Raw genomic sequence first — 23,116 nt, 5'->3', positions numbered from 1 at the left:
TCTACATTTTTTTATATTACTTTTATTAAGAAGTATAGGTAAATGCCTGCCCAGAGCATCTCTCAGTGGTGATAAGTCTTGTCAAGTTCTAGAAAGAGGTATACCAGAAGGACTTATTCCGCTTTGAAGTAGAGGCTCAATAGGAGCTGTGACCAGGTCCTTTATGAAAGATGCATGAGATAATGTTGGTTGCTTGGTCTTTTGTTTGTATAACTGTGTTGTCCAAAATGAATAAATAGTTTTTATACTATTTTTTTGTCCGTCATCCCATAGAGTAGTAACTTAAATGTTAGTTATTCAGGTCCATTCCTCCCATAAACTTGTAATCCACAATTAAATTGTTGTAACTTCAGTGTTTCTCCCTGTGTCATTGCCATTGTTGCCATAGTACTAGAATGTATAATTGAAAGTATGTAAACATCTTATTTGCCAGTCCACTTCGTAGCCATCAGAGTTCCACATCTAAAATTCATACTTCCCCTCTCTGAAGGTTCGTAAAAATTTATTTCTGTGGGAAATACAGTCTGTCTTTCCTATATTCCAACAAGCATAGGATTCCATAGTCAGTAATTTGACAAATAAACAAAGGGAAGTATAAAAGTTGTTCGTGAAAACCCAGTCTTGGTCTGTTGTACATGTACATCAGTTACATCACTTGTCTCTTATTACATGTGTGAATTTTAAACTTAACAGAGAGTATCCACTTACAACTTCTGCAAAGGCTCAAACTTGATACTCCACTCAACAAGTTTTTGAAGTAAATACTAGAGAAAACCAGTTCTACATTTTGTTCCTGACATCTGCTCATCTACAGTTAATTCCTTGTTAGGAAAATAAGAGAAAAAAAATTTTAGTAGATAGTCTGTGATAGGTCTAACTTTAAAACAAATTGTTATAGACAGGATCAGTTCTAGGAAGAAGAGCATTAGTATTGTTATTAAAATGCAAGTTAATATGGATAGCTAAAAACCTGTCTGTCGAGAAGATGGTAGAGAACCAGTAAGTATGAAAAGGAAGGTACATAGACCAATAGTCAGAAAGAGAAGGATAAGGCTTGGGTCTTATAGCTATTGTTAGTCCAAAATATGTTAACATATCTTCACAAGTCATGTCAGTCCATTTTACTGTTTTTTTTCTTGATGGTTCACCTTCTTGGTGTAACTGTTTAGCTCTGTTCACCCGGTTATTTTTTGCTGCACGTGACACAAAATTGTATTGTCTTATATTCAAAGTTTTATTAAACTACTTTTTGTTTATGTTATGCATATTATTATAGCAGAGAATCTTAGCTAATAATCCATATTTTAATAGCATATAAGTTTTAAGTTCATAATTATACAAGGGAATATTTGAAAAACAAATCTTGAATTTCCCCTAGTGTGACACTTTTTCTCTTAGTATGTCATCATCCCTATTTCATCCACCACCCCTTGAAAAAGTACAAAATTAAATATAAATTACTCTCTATAAAATTATCATTGCTCAGAAAAACTAGATTTATTATAGTGTTCAATGTTTTTTTGGTTACAGAGCTATCAAATAGAAAGTCAGACCCCACATGTTACATCCTGTCTTTTATAATTTGTTAATAGTTCACTCTTATGTTTAATTATATATTACCTATAACGTGTAGAAACTTAAGGTTTTTATCTGTCAAATGGTGTATTCTATAACATTACATTCTGAATGGGTAAATGGCAGTTTCACTCAAAGTAGAGAAAGTGTTCCTGTGAGAGAGTTAACAGTTAACTGAATGAATTTGTAATGACTTTTGTCGCAAAGTTAGGAAGCCAGAACATTTTTGGGAAGTAAGGGAATTTGTCTACTTTTTGCATATTATTACTTTATATTGTTTAGAGCATTATTTACATAAATAAATATTATTAATCGCAGTACTATGAGATATATAAAATATTAGGTTTAACTCTCTTCAACAATGGAAAGCAAAAGAAAAGATTTGATAAATATTTTATTTCTTGTTTTTCATGTTTATTATTTGTGTAATTATAAAAACAACAAAAATATAAATATAAGAATATTTTTAGGTTAGTTAAGATTAGATTATGTAGAATAAATAATAAAAAAATTAAAGTGTTTAAAGAGACATGTACATGAGCTACTTGTGCTAGTTGTAATAGCTTGTGGGTAATGTAATTCAGTAGCATAACATGAGCTGCACATTCCCCAAGTAATTTACAACTCACAACTATACAGATGATAGTTAGTCACAGTTCAAGGGTAATTAAAAAGTAAAATTTAATTATAAATAAATGTGGTTTTATTTTACAATATGAAGGTAATTTAAATTTGTTCCTCTTGTATGTGGTTGCAAGGTTGGGCAGATTTACAGATCCCATTTTGAGTTAGGCTTGAAAAAATAACATATAAACTTTTAAATTTTACTGAAAAAAATGCACTTAGGAGGTCTTATGGATTACACAAAGGAAGTTTGAGATTTCTGAGAAAAGGAAAGGTATTTTTAATTTTAACATGAAAATTACTTTGCACGTGGGCTATTCAAAACAAATACCCAATATATTTATGGACAAGTCTTTATTTTATTTTATTAAAAATATAATTTTTGTATGTTAAGGACTTAATATTATAAGTGAAATACTGCCAAATTTTGTGAAGATATACACACTATATTGAAGGTTAGAAGTATTCAATCTAAAATAACTTTAAACAAGTACAAAGAGGTCATGTAGTCAGTTATTTCGAGTGTCACTGTGTGGAATGAGTTATACTGTGCATATCAGTGTCTTTCAATAACAGTGTAATTTAATGTTTCAGTAGGAAATAAAAATAATTAACCATATTTGTAGAGGTGATCTGTAAGAACACAAATTCACCTCAGTTGAATGAAAATAAATGAAGGGTTTCCTTTTCAGTGATCTGCACCTAGGTTTAGGTATTACTGCAGGTGAGAGGTCTCTTCTTCCTTGGAAGGAGCAGTCCTAGTTGACACTGTAGCTCTACTCTTTGTCCTGCATTTACCCTGTGGTGGTAGTGTAGGTTACTTTGACATACTTAACCTGAATAATTCCACAACATTTTCAGTTGATTATGTTTCACTAGCTACTTCCTGATTTGTCCATAAGACAGAATCAAGAAGTGCTGCTTCTGGATTTTGTGGCTATCTTGTTTTGTAGAGAGATTATGTGAGAAGCATTGAAACCTGTCAGAAACTTTCTTAACATCAGATTCTTTTGATAGGATCTATTCTTTACTGTGTTTTTTTAAGTTCACTTCTCATTAATATGCTAGTCCATTTCTAGAAAAAAAAATATGTTGTGTATCCTTTTCTGTGTGTGTGTTTTTCTTATAGCAAAGCCACATAGGGCTATCTGATTTTAGTGTTGTAAATCCGTAGACATACCGCTGTACTAGCGGGGGGTTCCTCTTTTCTGTATTGTGTATCATTAAACATTATGTTTATTCAGGGATGTGTTTCACAGAGTTCAGAAGCAGTACATGATATGCTAATATACAGAAACAGCTACATTGAATTTAGATCAACAACTATATACTGAACTTTTTGAACAAAGGTTTTACATATATATATATATATTATAAATGATAGTTACTCACTTCTAGTTTAGAGTCAGTAACAACTTAAGATGTTTCACAACTGCAATGGAACTTCAAAACTACTTTTTAGCTGCAAAACTTGTTTTTTGAAGAAGAATAGACTTATAAGGTTTGTGAAACTAAATGAGTATTGGAATAGTATTAGAATAAGTGTGCAGAAAAGGGAAATAAGATTTTATAAGCATGTGCTCATATAACTTCTTTTATACCTATGCTGCTAAACTCCAAACACTCAAAACAAATTATCAGTATTCAATGAATTGCAATGTTTATTGTATTGGTACCATCGATTCAAAGTGCAATGTTGTTACTCTGGAGAACTCTTGTTGTAAACACTGTAGGATACATACATGAGTTGATAAATTTCACATCCTTTTGTTGACATAAATGTTTTCACTGGTTCTCAGTCCTGTGTAATTACTCTGAAGTTTCCAAGAAAACATTTCAAGATGTGTAATCTGATAAATTAGACACCCTGTTCTCGAAGCTAGAAGTCAAATCATCTATCTCTTCACACATGTTTAGTTGCTTTTGAGAGTATTGTATTACAGTGCCATGTAAACAGTCTAGTGACAAAAGTGACAATGTGCTTTATTTTTAGTGGGTTCCAACTTCAGTTGTTGATAGTAAAATAAACACAGAAAATATATTGGTTTAGATGTTGAAACTCCCAGGAGAAATACATTGAAAGTTTGTAATTAATAAATTAAAAAAAGGTACATCTATTAATTTTATTTCTGACTTAACATTTCATTATGCTTTGACAATTTGCCTACAGAATAAAAAATCAAATATTGAGGTAATGGTAATAACTGATAAAATATAAAGTTTTACTGAAAATAAAGTTGTGTATTTGGGAGGTTTTACAGATTATGCAAGTGAAACTTGAGATTTTTTAAAAAAAAGAAAAGTATTTTTAATGTGAATATAAAATCCCTTTGCATTGGACTATATATAAAAAAAAACAATATAGTCATGGACACATCTGTGGTAAAAATCCTTCATTAAAATATCTGATTTTTCAAGCACAAAAGACTTGTTATGTTTACTAAAAGTGCCAAATTTTATGGTAATACACATACTGTATGAAAAGTTATAGTATGAAAACTATAACAAGTGCGTAGTGGTTGTGAGGTCAGTAGATTTGACTGAACCTGTGTGGAGAGAGTGAGTTAAAAAGCTTTATCTACAGGGTAAAACAGAAATTACCAGCCAATATTAGATAAACAGTAAATATTACAGTTGAACCTCATTATATTTAGAACTTGGTTATAAACACAACCCTCCTTTGTCTTTCGAAGCACTGCATTAAAAGTAAAAAGGGGGAAAGAAAAAAAACTCAAAGAAAAATGAAGTGAATGTATGGATTGCTAGTATCAGTTGTTCAATAACAATCTAAAGAAGATAGCAAGGATGTCACTTGCATCATCCTTATGTAATAGCACAGCAAAGAATAAACATATAACAATATATATATAAAATTATTCAGTCATAATTGAGGTTGATTTATCCTGTTTTGGTTTGTTAAGATTCTACTACACTTTTTGCCATCCCTATTATCTTCCCCTCAGTGTGGATTCCTGTACGTGGTGAGGTGACCTCCAAGGGAAGGTTCTGTTCTTTCAGTATACCTCCTCTGGGATCTAAACATCCACCCACGTGTTTGCTGTGCGTGGTGACCCGTGAAGGGGAGGAGAGGACCCTGGTGGTTGAGGGGTCCGACCCTAACACACCACTTTGGTCTTGAATTTCTGTAGACGGGCGGCCTTTGGGTGGCCCCGCTTGGGTCAGTCGGCTGGTCCACTTGGGCTAAAGTCAACCAAGTACCAGTGTTGAAAGTTCTCAACGAGTAATGTGGACATTATGTCTGATGCTGGTGTTTGGGTATAGTGCTCACGAAACCCTGGCATTGCTGCATTGTCCTTGCATGACATTGTAGTGCGTCCCCTGGTAGGGTTCCATGGTGAGTGGGGTCAGTTCGTACCGAAATTTTCCTTTTTCCTATGGATCCTCCTTCAAAAATTTAAATAAAATTAGTGAAAAAGCAGTCAATAGGTAAACGACCACGTCTTGAAGACTCTGAGCAGCAGTCTTCAACATCTGTAACACACGTACCTCATTTTCTTATATTACATTCTCTTTCAGAAAAACCTTTAGGGCAAATGTCCCCTTTTTTATTCAGAAGGGACTAGAGGGTCTTGCTGGCTCTCCAAAGTTCGTAAAGAAGCTTTGATCTAGAGACATATTGGTTGAAACATCCACCACCCAACACAGTGAACTTTTCTTGAATTCAAAGGCAATTGGGGATATACCTATTGAGGTTACCCCTCATGCTACCTTAAATTCATTACGAGGAGTTAGTGTTGAGAGGGATTTGAAGAACGTCCCCAAATCAGAGATTCTCGCTGGTCTCTCCGCTCAAGGAGTTTCTGCAGTGAGGCGCATCTCCACTCGCAAAGATGGAGTTACACTGCCGACAAAAAACCTCGTTTTGAAATTTACATCACCATGTGCACCTGCCACCATCTCATTTGCAGGGTATGGCCGTACATTCCAAATCATCTCCGATGTTTCCAATGTCAGAGGTTCGGCCACTCTAGAACGTCATGTCGTTGTTCCCTGACACGTGCTTGTTGTGGTGGCAAAGACCATGATGTCTATGAGTGTGACACAGACCAACATTGTGTCAACTGCAATGGTTCTCACCCTTCCTACTTTTGTTGTTGCCTAAAATGGTTGGAGGAAAAAGAGGTGCAGCATTTGAAAACGACACATAACATTAGTTATCCTGAGGCTCAGAAATTGCTGTCCGCCACTCCATCTCGGACACATGCTGCTGCACTTCATTCCACAACTACAGTGGGAGTGCAGACAGATCTCTCTGTGCCTCCAAGAGAATCGTTTTCAAAACAAATGAAAAGCCTTTTGACCTCCATGGTTAAAAAGGTTGATGAATCTACTTCCACACCCGTCTCTGTTTCTCCCATACGTTCCAACAAACTTTAAGATTCACATCCTTCAGTTTCAAATACAGGCATTTCTTCTGATACATCTTTTTCTCCCACCCCAAGATGCAAAACAATCATTCATTCACGTCCTCAGTCACTGGAATCCCCTTCCAACAACAAAGACCTGCCCAACAGACCCAGAGCAGGATCCATGGAGGTTGATAGACCTCCTCTGACTAAGGACAGTAAGGAAAAAAGACGTGGTCGTAAACAGAAGGGTTCTCCAGCCACTTCGCCTACCCGTCATTAAAAATGGCCACCTTGATACAATGGAACTTTTGAGGTTTACGTTCTAATCTGGATGATAGCAAAACACTGATTGCTTTTTACCATCCTGTTTGTCTTTCCTTACAAGAAACATTTCTCAAACCTGCTGATACAGTCACCAATCAGCAGTTTTCTCTGTACAGAAATGACAGGCTGTGTGATGGACGAGTACATGGAGGGGTGGCACTATTGGGTGATCAGCATGTGCCCACCCTGTCTTTGTCACTCAACACACCCTTGGAGGCCGTAGCAATCCGTGTTTCCTTGGGTCATACCATCACTGTTTGTTCTCTCTACCTGTCCCTGGAGAGACATATGATCAATCAGACCTTGATGCTCTCGTTGAACAGTTGCCATCTCCATTTCTAATCCTGAGGGACTTCAGTGGACATCATCCTCTCTGGGGAAGTGCTGTTATTGATGGGAGGGGTCACTCTGTAGAGCGTATGCTCTCTGATCACAATCTTTCTCTTTTCAATACTGGTTCTTCCACTTACTTTCATGCACCTAGTCAGTCCTTTACTGCTATTGATCTTTCGGTTTGCTCCCCTTCATTATTTTCCCATTTTTCATGGGTTGACACTAATCCACTAGGCAGTGATCATTTTCCTATACTTTTGAGAGAGACTGGGAGTGATCATTGCCATCCGACCCACATGCTCTGGTGGAAGCTGAATCAAGCAAACTGGCCCTCTTTTATAGCTCTTGCAGAACTTGATCCTGCCATCATGAATCAGCCATCAATAGATGACTGTGTGGCAGCGGTAACTGACTGTATTATACAAGCAGCTGCTCGGTGTATTCCTAAAACCTCGACACGTTTTCCACTATATCTTCGTCCGTGGTGGAATCCTGCCTGCCACATGGCATGGAAGGCTCAAAAACGGGCCTGGGATACTTTCTGTAAATATCCCACACTTTCGAACCACATCGCTTTCCAACGAGCCCGTGCACATGCTAGGTGGGTAAGACATCAAAGCCAGAAGTAATCTTTGGATTAAGTTCACAACCAGTATATCTTCTACCACCAGTTCCAAGGTCATATGGGACAGGATTCGGAAGGTCAGTGGCACTACAATTCTGTCCCCCTCTCGATCTTGCTCTCTGATAGCCAAGAGGTAGCTGATGTCCGGAGCATCGCCGATACTCTAGGTGAAAGCTTTTGCTTGTTCCTCCATTTTCTTGGCCACCAAAACTCGGGCAGAGCGTTCACTTCTTTCCTTTTGAACTGACTGTCTTTTTTACTGTAATTGTCCCTTTACACTGGTGGAACTGAAAGTGGACCTTCATTGGTCAGGCAGTACATCTGTTGGACCTGATGATGTACACTATGACATGCTGCACCATCTCTCTCCTGCTTCTCTTGATATTCTACTAATTGTTTTTAACTGGCTCTGGCAGGAGAATTTTTTTCCTGATGCCTGGCATCAGGCTGTTATCTTACCTTTCTCTAAACCTGGGAAAGATACCAAGATTCCTTCACACTATCGTCCAATTGCTTTAACGAGCTGTTTCTGTAAGACCTTAGAGAGGACGGTTAATGCTCGTCTTGTTTGGTTCCTTTAATCAAACAACCTCCTCTCGCCCACCCAGTGTGGGTTCCGATGACAGCATTCCACCACGGACCACTTAATTCGACTTGAAACATCAATCAGAGAAGCCTTTCTCAAATGCCAACATCTTGTTTCAATATTCTTTGACATTGAGAAGGTTTATGACACAACATGGAGGTATTGCATTTTGTGAGACCTCCATATATATGTGTTACGTGGCCATTTACCCATGTTTATTAAAAAATTTTTAATGGACAAGAGATTCCAAGTTCGTGTGGGTTCGACACTTTCCCGTTCTTTTGTACAGGAACTTGGGATCCCTCAGGGCCGTGTTTTGAGTGTCACACTTTTCAGTATAAAGATAAATGCCATAACTGAACAACTCCCTCTCACTGTTGAAAACGGGCTCTATGTTGACGACTTTCACAACTTGTGGCAGCTACGAACTGCCCTCAATCATGTACTGAAGTTGACTACAGCAAACGGCTTTAATTTTTCTCTCTCTAAAACCGTTTGCATGCACTTTTGCTGCCAATGGGGTATCCACCCTGATCCTGAACTCTGTATTGGTGAAGTTTCGATGCCAGTGGTCCTTGAGACCAAGTTCTTGAGGCTTATCTGTGACTGTAAGCTGACCTTTGTACCACACATAAAGCAGCTACGGGTCAAATGCGCAACAGCATTGAACATCCTCCATGTCCTCTCTACTGCCAGTTGGGGAGTGGATCGATGTTCTATGTTAAAGATATATTGTGCTCTTATTCATTCAAAACTTGACTATGGATCAATGGTCTATGGCTCTGCAAGACCCTTGGCCTTAAAGATGCTGGACCCCATTCATCATCAAGGACTTCGACTTTGCACTGGGGCTTTCCGCACCTCCCCAGTTCAGAGCTTATACGTGGAATCTCACCGAACTTCTCTGCACTTTCGCTGTTTGCAACTGTCTTTACTGTATTCTTCGAAACTTCACTCCTTACCAAAGCATCCCACTTGGGGATGTGTTTTCTTTCTTCAGTGGGCCTTACTTTTTCAAAACAGACAATCTGACATTGCTCCTTATGGCCTTTGCATCCAGGTGCAGTTGGATGAATTGGGTCTGTCCTTGGAAAACATTGCAGAATCCACTGGTCAACCCATTCCCCCATGGCTTATTACAGCCCCCAAATGTGACCTTTTTTTAAGTCATCTGAAAAAGGCAGATACTCCCAATTGAAAGTACCGTCTTTTATTTACTGAACATCTTTCAAACAACATTTCTATTCCAATTTATATGGATGGTTCAAAATCAGGTGACTCTGTGGGCTCTGCCATGGTTTGTTGTGGTTCGGTGGTTGCGCGCAGAATCCCCTCTACAGCTTCTTTGTTCACTGCTGAACTGTACACCATATCTCTTGTCCTGGATCATATTGAAGCTGAGCAGTACTCCAACTGCACTATTTATACTGACTCCCTTAGTCCTCTGCTGGCCTTGGAATCACTTCACGTTGGCTCACACCCTGTTCTCACTGATATTCAAAACCGACTAGCCTATTTCTCTTTAACAACTACTTCTATATAGTTTTTCTGGATACCAGGCCACGTTGGTATTTGTGGGAATGTGGATGGAGACATGGAAGCTAACTCTGTCTGCTCTGGCACTATCACCACTGTGCCTGTTCCGTACATGGACTATGGTCCTGTATTCAAGGCTTGGCTCCATGCCAGCTGGCAGTCTACTTGGAGTGAGCAACGGGACAACAAGCTTTTTCAAATAAAATCCTATATTGGGCTTTGGCCGTCTAGCTTTCGTAAGGTTCGAAAGGAGGAAGTTGTTCTAACTAGACTACGCATTTGTCACAGTTTTTTAACTCATCGTTTTCTTTTATCTGGAACTGATACACCAGTGTGTAGTTTGTGTAATACTCAAATCACTGTAAGCCTCATTTTACTTTCCTGCCATCGTTACGACTTTCAACGACGGCACTATTTTAAACATGTTCTGTCCCAGGGTTTGTCTGTGACATTAGACAGTGTTATTAGTGATGGTGACACTGTCCACCTTGATAAAATTTTTAGTTTTTTAATGGCCATTAATCTTTTTAACCTCATTTAAGTGTTTGATATTTATTCATTGCAGCTTTTTAATTGTGGTTCCCTTTTCAGAGTCTCTATCTCTCTAGTTCAATTTGACATTGTAAAATGGCCAGAACATTAAATAACTCGACACCAGGACTGGAAAGGCCAACTTCAGGTGACTAACACTGCTGTTTGAACTACCCGTTAGTTGTCCTGGCGAGTTGTTATTACTTTACCTTTTGGTACTGGCCATAATGACACATAACCCAGAACCAGGACTGGAAAGACCAACTTCAGGTGACTGACGGTGGTTCTTGTACTTACCTGTTAGTCTTCCTGGTGGGTTATGATAATTACCATTCTGCTAGAGAAAGCCCTTTACAACTTTGTAGACTGGATGTCATCATTGGTTTTATGCCATTTCCTGTTTTTAATTGCTGTTTTGTTTATATCTTTGTTTCCTTTTACGAATTTTGCTACATTTACTTTACTTTTACCTTTTAACCGGACATTTGGCTATTCATTATTACGATTTTGCTATATGTCTTTTAACACTTTTCTTATTTTAGCTTTTGATAATGGCTGTTATGACAACATAACATGAAACCAGGACTGGAAAGGCCAACTTCAGGTGACTGATGGTGGTTCTTGTACTTACCTGTTAGTCTTCCTGGTGGGTTATGATCATTACCATTATGCTAGAGAAAGTCCTTTACAACTTCTCTTACTCTGCCTTCTCTCTTAACATTGTTGACTAGGTGTCAACATTGATTTGATCCTTTTTCTGTTTTTCAATGATGTTTTGTTTTACCTTCATTTCCTTTTATGTATTTTACTACATTTAATTTATTTTTACCTTTTTACTGGACGTTTGACGCAGATAGCCTAGCTGCTTTGTGCCATAAAACACTAAATCAATCAACCTATTATCTTGTTAGCATTGGTTTTGAAAAATTGATTAGCCATCTCTATATTTACTTTATTTTTGATTTTTTTTCACTTTCAAATAAGCATATATTTCTATATGGGTATTTCTATCTAAGCATGTCACAAGGTTTTACTGAATTACATTCAAAATTGAAACTGCTTTATTTTCTTGATATACAAATAAACATGACATCAACACATAACTAATAAATTAAATTTTAATATGACATAAGTTTTAAGTTAATTTCATAAAAAAATTATTTAAACAAATTATCAAACCTTATATGGAAATTGTGTTATTTGTTCTCTAGGTTTTCCTTCTTGTCTAATTTATTTACCACCTCTTTAAGAATCATGAAGTTTAATGTAAAGTACCCATTATAATGTAGTTATTACTTAGCCAAAGCGTAATATTTACAGTTTTCAAACTTATTTGGTAGCATAGCAATAACCCATAAACATCAGACTCCTCTTGACACATCCCCTTTTTCACAAATTACCAATATCTTTTTCTGATATATAATACTATATCGTTTATAACCAACAGAAAGCCAAAGTTTTAATTTATTAAATGACAGATTATCTTGTTTTTTGTCCAGAGAATTATTTATTTTGTTTCTGGCTCAAACCATATTCCCAGGGGAAACAATTTTATGATCTTAGCTGAAATTGTAATGGCTCTTATCTCGCAGATAGAAAGCCAGAACAATTATGATAATTTAGGATATTTTCTGATTTCACATGCTCTTTTCCTGTGTTCTTAGGTGCATTATTTAATTAACTAAAAATTTATTGCAGTATTAGTGTTAGTATAAAAAGTAGAGTTATGTTTCATTGGCTGTCAACAGCAAAAAAAAAAGAGGGTGGGGTGGAACCTGGAATGTTGTACATTGTTTTTAAGCTTATAATCAGGCATTTTCAATGGTTTACATGCTAGAGTGTCAGAATCCTCTCTGTAGAAGGTGCAAGTTCAACTGATAAAACCATAACGTAGCTTGTACTACTCCAAAAGATTGGAAAATAAATTATTTGTAGTTCTACAAATTGTATTGGCAAACACAGTTACGTGTTATAATGTAAATAATAAAAAGGCATAACTCTTCATTTTCTACACTATTTTCTGACACAGTATTGACATTCATAAGGTTTATATTTTCTAATTCTAATTAAACTGTTATTGTAGATAAATGAACTTGCTCATGTATTACTGGATGCATAATGTTACCTATTATAAAGACTCATGTTATGTAGTTTGTGTTTTTGATTTTCTCTGTCTAAGTTTGTGTAATTGCAGCTTAAGGTAAAACAAGAATTAAGTGAGTTAAATAGTAATTCTTAGTTGTATCTGTATATATGTTATATGACATATGTGTATTTAATTTTTCAACTTCTCCCATGTTTTCATAAAAAATGTCAAACTATACATTTTGGCTCTTAATCCCCACCAAATATGAATGAAGAGTTTTGTGTGTGTCCAAAAAACTATTTGCATGCAATGAAATGCTAATTTTGTAGACCGTCCTCTGTGCCAAATGGATTGATTGAGTTTATAGCTTATTTTTGTGCTTTTCTCAATACTTAGACATTGAAGAACAGAAATTGCTGGTTGAAACAATAGCAGATATTGTTATTATTTTTTGATTGTTCTTTAGAAGTGTGGTTTAGTTGTTTTTCCATAAAGGAAATGTGATTATTACACATTATTGAAAGAATGCTCCTACATATGAAGATAATGTCAACAATTATAGTAAATAGAAAATTGAATACAAAATTCTTTTTACTGGTTTTCAATTCTACTAAGACTTCCAATAAATTAATTTTTTAATTTTTTGTATTCATTTGAGCAAAATATTTTAAATTTACAGTTAGTTTCATGAAATAAATGAAGTTGAAAATATTTTAATAAAAAGTTTGAAGGATGTTTTTGTGATTAATCAGTCTTTTATATTACAAAATTTGCTTAACATTACATTTTATGAGTATATTAGAAGTGAAGCTTTAAAGTTGAAATGTTCATGTTGTTTATTCAATAGTCTTTAACTCAAATACTGAACATTGTACATTTTTTCAGTCTTTTTATGTATTGAAAATCTTTTTTTTTTCCTCAGGCAATCTAACTCAGCCTCTTCCAAGTGTAGTTGTGGCTGAACATGCAGATAAGGTCATTCAAAGTCGTTGGCATCCACGAGAGTTTTCTTTCTTGACTACCAGTGCTGACAAGACAGCCACTCTCTGGGCATTACCAACCCATTAAGCACTTGTACTAGGTTTAAGCTGTAATTATAATAACTGTATGCTGAAAAATGTTATATTTCTCCTAAGAAAATTCCTGATTGTTGCTTTCTAGCTTAGGTAGATAAATTAACAAATACTTACTTGTGATAATCCATTGTTCAGAAAGTTTTAACTGTACCAAAAATGCTTAGTTCTTACAGTTGGCTAAGATACAAAACTTACTTGTAGTTACTTATGTCTGAAAATAAAAATATTAAGTTCACTTTAAAGTGCCATAAGGACAAAGAAGGATTTAAAAATGTATTCTCAAGATAGTTGGTATGGGTATTTAAAGTTTAGTTAAAATAAAGTACAGAATAATGTTTCAACCTTCTCTGGTCATCTTCAGAGTTAACCTGAGAAGGTCGAAACATTATTCTGTACTTTATTTTAACTAAAGTTTAAATACCCGTACCAGCTATCTTGGGAATACATTTTTACTTCAATTGGGTTTCTCATCATCATAAAAGAAGGATTTAATATGTATGTTATTAGTTGTAAACATAGTATTTCATGTTTTTTTGCAACAATCTCATACTTTCTCTAATGGTTTTATAATGTACAAAGATGTTATGTAATAAATTTATTTTTATTCTTTTTAAAGTCTAGTGAATTTTGCATTCAGAGATTGTTAAACTAAAGTGTACTGAGTTGTCCAAAATGTCACTTAACAATTGGATTGCAAATGAGAGAAGTTATTTTGATAACTGTACTGCAAGACCTAATCTTTATGAAAATATCTTTACTAGAAAATTTAAAAATACTGACTCGTAGAATAGATTAAAAATATTATTTTGTTTCTCTTCAAAATCGAATATATCACAAATGCATTATCACAAATGAAATTTTCAAATTTATAATAACTTGTGATGCTTATGTTTTTAACTGTTTTAAATTTGTAGTAAGAAATGTGCATTAAAAGCAACATACAGTAAACTCAGTGTACCTGAATGAGTAACTAATACACTTTACACTTTTATTGATATAAATCAAACTTAATCAGAAATTAAGCAGTAGTTTCTTGAATGTTTTCGAGTTTATTCAGGTCACACCATTATATGCCATAATATAAGTCTGCATTTTGTTTTTCATCAAAGACCTCAGTGTTAAAAACTTATTACAGATAAAGTATTTCTTTGGAATTTTTTTTACACCTAATTTAACTTTTTTTCTCCTGTGGAAACTTGTATTGGGATAATTTAAGTAAAAAATTTTTAGCAGTTTTATTTGACATCTTATTTTTTCTCCACTGAAGGATTTCATGTTGCATTCACTTGATTATAAAATACCTTGTACACTGATTTTTTTATGTTTATTTACTACTACTTCTGCTAATGATTATTTTATCTCTACTATTTTGTGACTGTGTCAATATTTTTATAGTTTTAGTGTCACCCATGCATTTACTTATTTCGAGTTTTAAAATATAGAACAGTGTTTTTTGTATTATTTACAACTTGGAGCTCTCATAATGGAGAATATTTCTTTTTTTGTTATAGGTGTGTTTGAAATGAGTAGCGTTCCTCGTCACCTTGCCCTCTTTCTTTTTTAAAAGTAATTGTTATTAACATATTTCTATTATCTCTGTTTCTGTTTCTTGCAATATGAGAAGGATAAAGTAGCAGTTTTTCCATTTTTTTTATCAATTGTTTTCATTGTACACAGGAGGATCTCAGCCTGCAAGTATTACTGAGTACTAGCATTGTTTTGATTATTAACCTGTAAAAAGTCAGTGAGAGAGTACATCCACATACTTGACATGAAAATATATATTAAGTACTAGCATAGAATTTTCCAGAAGTTTGCCTTTGGTGCTACATAAGTAAATTCCACTTATTCATTTCACGTGGTTCCTGGCACCTTTATATTATGCTATGAACTTCTGTGCATCAGTTGCTTTGTTCTGAAAAATTAATACTTTAATATTCTGCTACCAATATTTTAGGAATTTGTAACAGGGTGTACTTTCTTAGTAACGACTCAGACTTTTGTCAGGTGTGTCAGTTTTTACCAGCTCTGTTATGTCTCATTGGATAATATAGTTTGTTCAGTAAATAAAACACTTGATTTCATGTTATTTCATATGCTTATTTCTTTCCAAATGAGTACTGTTTTATCACACTGTTCATTGAGTCTGCTGTGGATTTTGTGTTCTTAAGAGCCCTTTTTTGTCATTAAGGCTGCAACATAACAATCAGTTAAAAACTGCCTGTTTGAACAGACTAAAAGTATTGTTGACTTTGTAATCATCAGTTACTCCTGCTATCTAAGTATTTTTTAATATTTCATGATAGTGGTAACAGTAGGAATTTTAACACTACCTTAGTCTATTGTCTAAATGCACAAACTTCATATTTTGTCTTTATAAACCTTATGAGAAAATAGAAAAGTGTTACAGAATATTTTCAAAAACAGTAATTAATGTACTGAATTGACTGATATTTTGATTACAAAAATAAAATGATGTGTTTGCTATTATTAGTGATTTAAAAATGACAATTCTTGTATTTATACAAGGGCATTTTCTCTTAGTAAATATCTGTTTGTTTTTCTGAAAAGGTGTTTGATGTTACAAACACGTAACCTGTTATTGTGAATACAGCTATAGCTAAATTTGATCAAATGTTATTAATCACACATTTTGATTGCTTTTAAAAGGCTATTGTAAAAAGCTTATTAGATTTCAATTGGCAATTAAAACATTAATTTTGAAATGTAAATGGCATTTTTTTAAAATTTTAAATTAGAAATTGTTCTAGATGATTGTTATATGTTTTGATCGTGTAGTTTCAGCTCTGAACAACAAGCATGTTCTTTTTGCTGTTGGAGCAATAACTTAATAAAACTTAACATCGAAATTTTCTTTTAGTATTTCTGAAGTATGTATGAAGTTATTTATTTTGTAAGGAAGCAATTTAATGCATAGCTATATAGTGTTACTGGATATTTATGCCAAAATATCGAAATATATACTTCAATTCTACTTGTTTAATGGCTTTTTTAAATTCAAAATGATTTTATGCTTGTAAAATTTCTCTCTTATCATGTTTCAGAATTTTCTCAATATAATAATCCACGATGTCAGCATATAAGGAATGAGCTCTTAAAGCTTACTCTGTTTGATTCACTCTTCAAATTTTTTCCATAGGTCTGTGTAGGTGTCTGAATCCAGTACTCTAATGTCCTTTCATTGAGTATTCCAATTTTTTTGTACCAGTCAACCAACAGTCAGAGAAAACTGTATTTTATCTACAGCAGTATATTCAATAATGGAGTTTGTCTTCTTCCTCCTTACTAGTATCATGACAGTTACAAGAATGTAAGGACTCTAGTGAATCTGTTGTATGTAAAAGTCTGAACAGGTTAATCTAATGACTTCAGCAACATCTTTTAGAACTGGAATTACCTTTTGCTTGGCCTGGTGGTTAAGGTACTTGACTTGAAATCCATCAAAGAAAGTACTGTACCTTTTAGTCACAAGAGCATATAATGTGAAGGTCAATCCCACTATATGTGGTAAAAAGTAACCTAAGAATTGAATAGCTACCTTCCCTCAAGTCTATCACTTCAAAATTAGGGATGACTAGTCCAAATAGCCCTCGAGTAGCTTTCGGTGAATTTTACAAAGAAAAGCCCCCTTTTTTTTGTTGGTTTTTTTTTGTTTTTACATACTTTTTTGAAGACTGTAAGGGTAAACATTCAACCAAACCATTTTGATATACATGTATAAATTAATGTAGTGAAATTAATCGTAGAATGTTTAATGTAGAAAATCCATTTTTGTTTTTATTTCCCTGTTAAAATGTTTTTCTTTGCCTTCAGTTAAAAATTCAGAGGAGTAATGTATCAGTTGAAATATGATATTTTCCCCAGAAATCAGTCTTTTATCAATTTCGACAAATGATATTATTGTCTAGTAGCTTGAATTTTTCTTTCTCTTCTTCAAACTATGATGTCTTCTTCCCTTTCTATTGCCTTTTTGATGTAGGATTTATAGGGAAAAGAGAATATTTGTTTCCATGTTAACAAAACTGTAAATTAGAATGCTTAGTATATCTATTAATGTGTGTGTATGTTTATAATTAAAAAAACAAAAAAGTTATAACAGTATATTTTTAAATTAACTGTTATTCACTTAAAAATGTTTGTTTATTTATTTTGAGTGTGGATTGGTGCTTTGTTAGCACAGAATGTTAGAGTTGGCATCAAATCCATATGTTACCAAAAAAATCTCTATCCCATTTAATGCTGTGGGTGCATTATAAGAGTAAAAATCAATTTCTTAGGGTGGGTGGCAAAGTACATCTGACTGGCTCTTTTCATTCTGATCAATAGTTCACAATTGGGAAAAATGCAAGATAGCCTTACTGCCTTTGCTGTAAATGCCAAATACATCTACACCTATTTATTTATTCATAAAAGTATCATCTGAAAATGTAGCAGTGGTATTTGAATTTTATTTCTTCTTACTATTTAAAAAGAAAGAAAATTTGCTAACACAGTCTCACAGGTGATAATTGAATACCTTTTTTTATCTTTGAAGAAGAAAGCATACTAACTCTTCTATCAAAAGCTAACATGAAGTTTGGTAAATAACAAGATATATTGAATATAAATATAGCTGTCTTTGCATACTGTACAAAGTATAATTCTAAACTTTTTTGTATAGTTTTATGCAGCTCAAAGTGACTAAAGTAATTATGTAACAGGTTATGAGTATTAAGTGCCTTTTCTCTCGAGGGTTGAATTGTTTTTGATGCTCCACAATTATTTTTTCCTCAGTAATTAAAGTTATTGCATGTAGTTGCTCAGTGATAAATCTCAGACTTATAATGCTAAACTTTGGATTTTAATACACACGGCAGATCACGAATAATGTGTTGTGTATCTTGGACTTAATAAGCAAAACAAAAAATTTAAAGTTGTCTCAATGGTAAGTAAGTTAATACCCTGTCTTAGTTTACTATTCCAAACCAGTAAAGGTTTGTGCCATTTTTGTTTTTTTATTTTTAGAAATTATTTAAAGATCATAGATTTGTAAATTGATTTATGATGAAAATTAGATTTCTATCATGAATGTGGTATAGAATTTGTTGTATTAAGATTATGAAAGTACTTGTGCTGAATGTGGAGGTTTTACCTGATTCACATGTTTATATACATTTATTTTTGTACTACATGTTTTTTTTTTATAATTTTCATATGTGTTATGGTTATTGAAAAGTTGCTTGTATATAAGAAACTACACTGGTTTCTTTACAAAAAAAATCATGCTTACTTAAGTATACTGTGCATCATTTAGAAGCAATTACCAAAACTTTTAAAACTAAAAGCTTTCACATCACATTCATTATACTGAATTTTAATGATATTTGTTATTGTACAGTATGTTTCCTCATAATTTATTATCATTTTCTTATATTATGAAAAATTTGTTTTGAAAACTCAGAAGGTTAAGTAAAGGAGGAGTTGTGTCATAACATATCTTTCAAACCTTTTTAATTATATAATTCTAAGCATTTAATTTTTTTAAAAATTTGAGTTTGTAATCATATAATTGTTTATAGCATGATGTGAGGTAGTTTACTCTCAAAATAGGTTAATTTTTGTGGTAGAAGTACAGTTATGAGAAATAATTGATGCAGTGTGGGCATCTGGAGTAGTATGTTATTTCTGCATAATGGTAGATATAGTCGAAATTCACTTGGAAAATAATTTTTGCTACATTAAAGAGCCCAAAATTTAAAGTTGTGGATGTAAAGGTATTTCTGCTATGTTAATAAAAGTCTAGAGACTGTTTCAGCAGTAATTAAATGACAATTGACATTTGTTGTTAGAGTATTTCATTAACATGAAATAATTTTAAAATCAATGTGCTATTTTTCATAGGTAAAATTAAGTAATAAAATAATATACTCCCAGTTAGTTGTATAACATAGCTTTACATACAAGAATAAACACCTAACAAAATTGATGGATTAAGACAGACTAGTTGATTTTAAGTACTAACATATATAAAACTTAGTTTGTATAACTGGAAATTGTATATAGTATTTATGATTTGAAGAGAGATTTTTAAAAATAAAATTGAAGTTCTTAGTACTTTAAAGTGGAAAGAATGTTCATTATTTTAATATTAAAAGCTACACAGTATTTATTGTATGTGTGAAGAATTGTGTTCAAATGCTGTTAAACCTTATGAAATGCTTGTGAGGAAAAGTTTGTTTGGAAAAGTATTTCAAGAATGGTTGTAACAAGTATCACTAAGTGCAGTAGATTCTTGATACTGAAAAAAAGATATTTGTTAAATTAAAAAAAAAAAAAGGAAAAATAAAACTTCATTTTCTTTCTCCTTTTGTTTTGATATTTAAGCAAAGTGTTTCCAGCATATCAATGAAGTAATTAATTAGATTTCAATATGGAAAATATTACAACTCTTCATAATGGAAAAACAATTTCAGCAACTTTTTTGTGCAGTGAACTAACGTGTTATATGTAGAAACTTTGATATCAATTTATAATGGTTTTGTTAATTGCATGTTGAAAACAAACATTATTTTTCTATGAAAATTATGTATATTTTTATTAGTTATAAGATGCTGAAATATTAAAATGCATAATTGTGATAAAATAGTAAGTTAATGCTACAGTATCTTAATTATCTCAGAGGGAAATCAGCAAAATTATGGAAACCTAACACTTGGACCTACTGATTAACAAATTCTTGATAGCACATACACAAGTACTGTTTCCAAGCATACGTCAAAATCTTTTAAATGCTAACAGTATGAATTGGCAGTTATTAAATAGTTTAAAGCATATGTCATGGAAAACAAAGTTTTAAAGCATCAATAAGAATGCAAATTATAATGTATAGAAATAAAGTTAGTGTTTTCATTACATTCAGTAGATAGTATTACAGTATTCTTATGTATGAAAATAAGAGTAATTTTCATTGTACATAGAATGAGGCTAACTATAATGGCACAAAGTAGTTTGTCAATTTAAGTACACAGAAAGATTGCTCGAATAAGTATAATCATTATTGACAAAAATTGTTACACTCTGTAAGTAATATTGATAAATGTTCTTCAAAATACTAGTGACTGTAGAACAACAGCTTTGTTGCTCAGTCTTTATTACTCAGAAGTTATTTTGTTAAAATTTTGAATTATTTTATATATATAGCAAAGTGTTATTGATGATAAAATTTCTGTGAGTGATGTCAATGAAAAGCATGGTGTAGAAAAATAAAAAACTAGAAGAAAGTAATCCTGACTAAAAGTGTTGTATCAGTATTTGTTCATACTTTGTCAGTTTTAAAATCATTCGTGGAATAGTATCTTTTTGCCTTTTTTGTAATGGTGATATCAGAAATTTCACTGTAAGTTATTACATTATGCATACTAGCTGAAAGAGTATTGTTTTGATAGACTAAGTTCTGTGTTTTAGTTTTAAATGCAGTAATATAAGAAACTTTGATTATTAAAATAAAAATTAACTTTCCTTGATGGTGCATAGAAAATGCTTTGATACAGTGGTTCCCAACTATTTTTTCTTCATAAACACCTTGAGTGATAATAGTTTTTGAAATAAACCTCTTTTAGGCAGTAACAAATTTTGTAGAATAAAATCATTTTGAATTTATTTAAAATTAAAAGTTTCTGTAACACACATAATGAACAATAAACTCTGATTCTCTGATATTGTCATGAGTTTACAATTCATATCCAGTAAAATTGAAATATAATTCAGAAATGTTTAATGAATCCATTTAACTAAAACTAATGAGACTTCTGAGCTTCTTTTTGAGGAACATAGTGTTTTAAAGTTTGGCTTAACAGAATAGAGAGAGCCTTAAATCTGGCTATGCATCAAACTATTTCCTTCCATAAGTATTTTAATAAATTAGAAGGTAATCAAGATATTGTTAAGAACTGTAGAACCAGAAAAGTGAAAAGGATGATATTACCAACTTTTTCTATCAAGCCCTTATTTGTTTATGAATCCCCAGTTGGGAAATGCTGCTTTGGTATAATTATTTAGGCAGTAATTTTATTGAATTTTTTGTTTCAGAAACATTATAAAATACATAGAAGTAATTTAGTATCACTGAAACACTCCTGAATTCCATTTGTGATGTAAAATTTTGTTTAATAAAATATAAATTGTCATAAGTAGTCTTGGAAGGCAATTAGTTTCACAGTGTCTCTACAATCTAAAGAATTTTTTTTTTACTTTTAATGTGAAAGAGAAAATTGCTATTCATAAAAATTTCTACTTTCACTTTGAACAAAACAAAGTGCATGCTCATTTAATAATATACAACATTTTTTTTTTTTGGCTCAATAAAGTACAGGGGTTTAATTAAAAAAAAAAAAACTAGTTTGAATATGTATCCAGACCACTTTCTTGTATTTGCTGTTTTGAAGTTACTTCAGAAGTGATTTCATACTTAACATAGGTAAGTCCACCATTTTTGTTTGTCAATGTGGGACTCGTAGAAACTTTTGTTGTACGAAAACACACTTAAATTGGTCAAAATGTGCCAGAATAATTCACTAAAAACCCCAAAATGACAATTTTTGTGAGCTCTGGCTCCTCTACAAAGACTCAAAATGGGCAAATCTTTTTTTTTTCTTTTTTGTATGTGATTGTATTATGCACAAGAAAATTTATACTTGTGCCAATTTTCCTTATAACTTCCATGAATATGACTGAACAGGAGCTCAAAATGTATGTTTTGTGGTGGTTTAACTTTTAACTCTATAAAGATATTAAAATATGGGTTTTATAATGTGACGATCAATCATCCTCTTCGTTGGTGAAAGAGTAGCCTAAGAGTTGGCAATGAGTGGTGACTGGCCTTCTCTCTAGTCTTACACTGCAAAATTAGGGACGCCTACCGCAGATAGCTCTCATGTAGCTTTGCGCGAAATTAAAAAACCAAACAAACAAACTGGATAAATAGCATTAATAAATTCCACCTGTTGATAGAAAAAGTTAGAGCTCTTGTTGTCACACCAGGATTTATTGTGAAGGTTTTCTGCGATGAAATAAAAGGTATACACAACCGAACTTAATCATGTAAAAATTGATTTTAAAGAAAAGCTTCTTTAAAGAGAATGGCTTTCTTGAATTTTAGGAGTACTCAAGCACAAGGAAGAGAGCCTATTGAGATGATTCAGTAGAAAGGGCATTGATCGTAATGGAAGTCCCCTCCTGGATATAGAACTTTCACCAATGGTGCAAAGTGTGATGATATCAGTAAGACAGTAACTGCTAACTCGGGGAAAGATGCCCACATCTGCTATACTCAAATTATTCAGCAGGTCAGTCTCAGCAACAAAGAAGCATGACGACTGAATTAAATACATCAGAATGTTGAGGTCCCTGGTGGGTTTAAAACTGCGTAGGGAAATATCTACTGAATTTCCA

At 33.0% G+C, this 23,116-nt stretch overlaps 1 protein-coding gene across 2 annotated transcripts in view; it reads left to right on the top strand.

The window, feature by feature from the left end:
- Positions 1-21,384, top strand: part of LOC143224236 (WD repeat-containing protein 47-like) — an 87,482-nt gene extending 66,098 nt beyond the window's left edge. For both annotated transcript variants that reach the window (XM_076452657.1, XM_076452663.1), the window contains exon 9: positions 13,513-21,384. In XM_076452657.1, the coding sequence (XP_076308772.1) occupies positions 13,513-13,658 (146 nt within the window). In that variant the 3' untranslated portion in view covers positions 13,659-21,384. The remainder of the gene's footprint in view (positions 1-13,512) is intronic.
- Positions 21,385-23,116: the final 1,732 nt, after the last annotated feature.

The sequence above is a fragment of the Tachypleus tridentatus genome, chromosome 1 (assembly GCF_004210375.1).
Source record: "Tachypleus tridentatus isolate NWPU-2018 chromosome 1, ASM421037v1, whole genome shotgun sequence".
In the NCBI taxonomy this organism is placed as follows: Eukaryota; Metazoa; Arthropoda; class Merostomata; order Xiphosura; family Limulidae; genus Tachypleus; species Tachypleus tridentatus.
The sequence above is the reverse complement of the archived record's forward strand: the minus strand, read 5'-3'. Positions and strand labels throughout refer to the sequence as shown.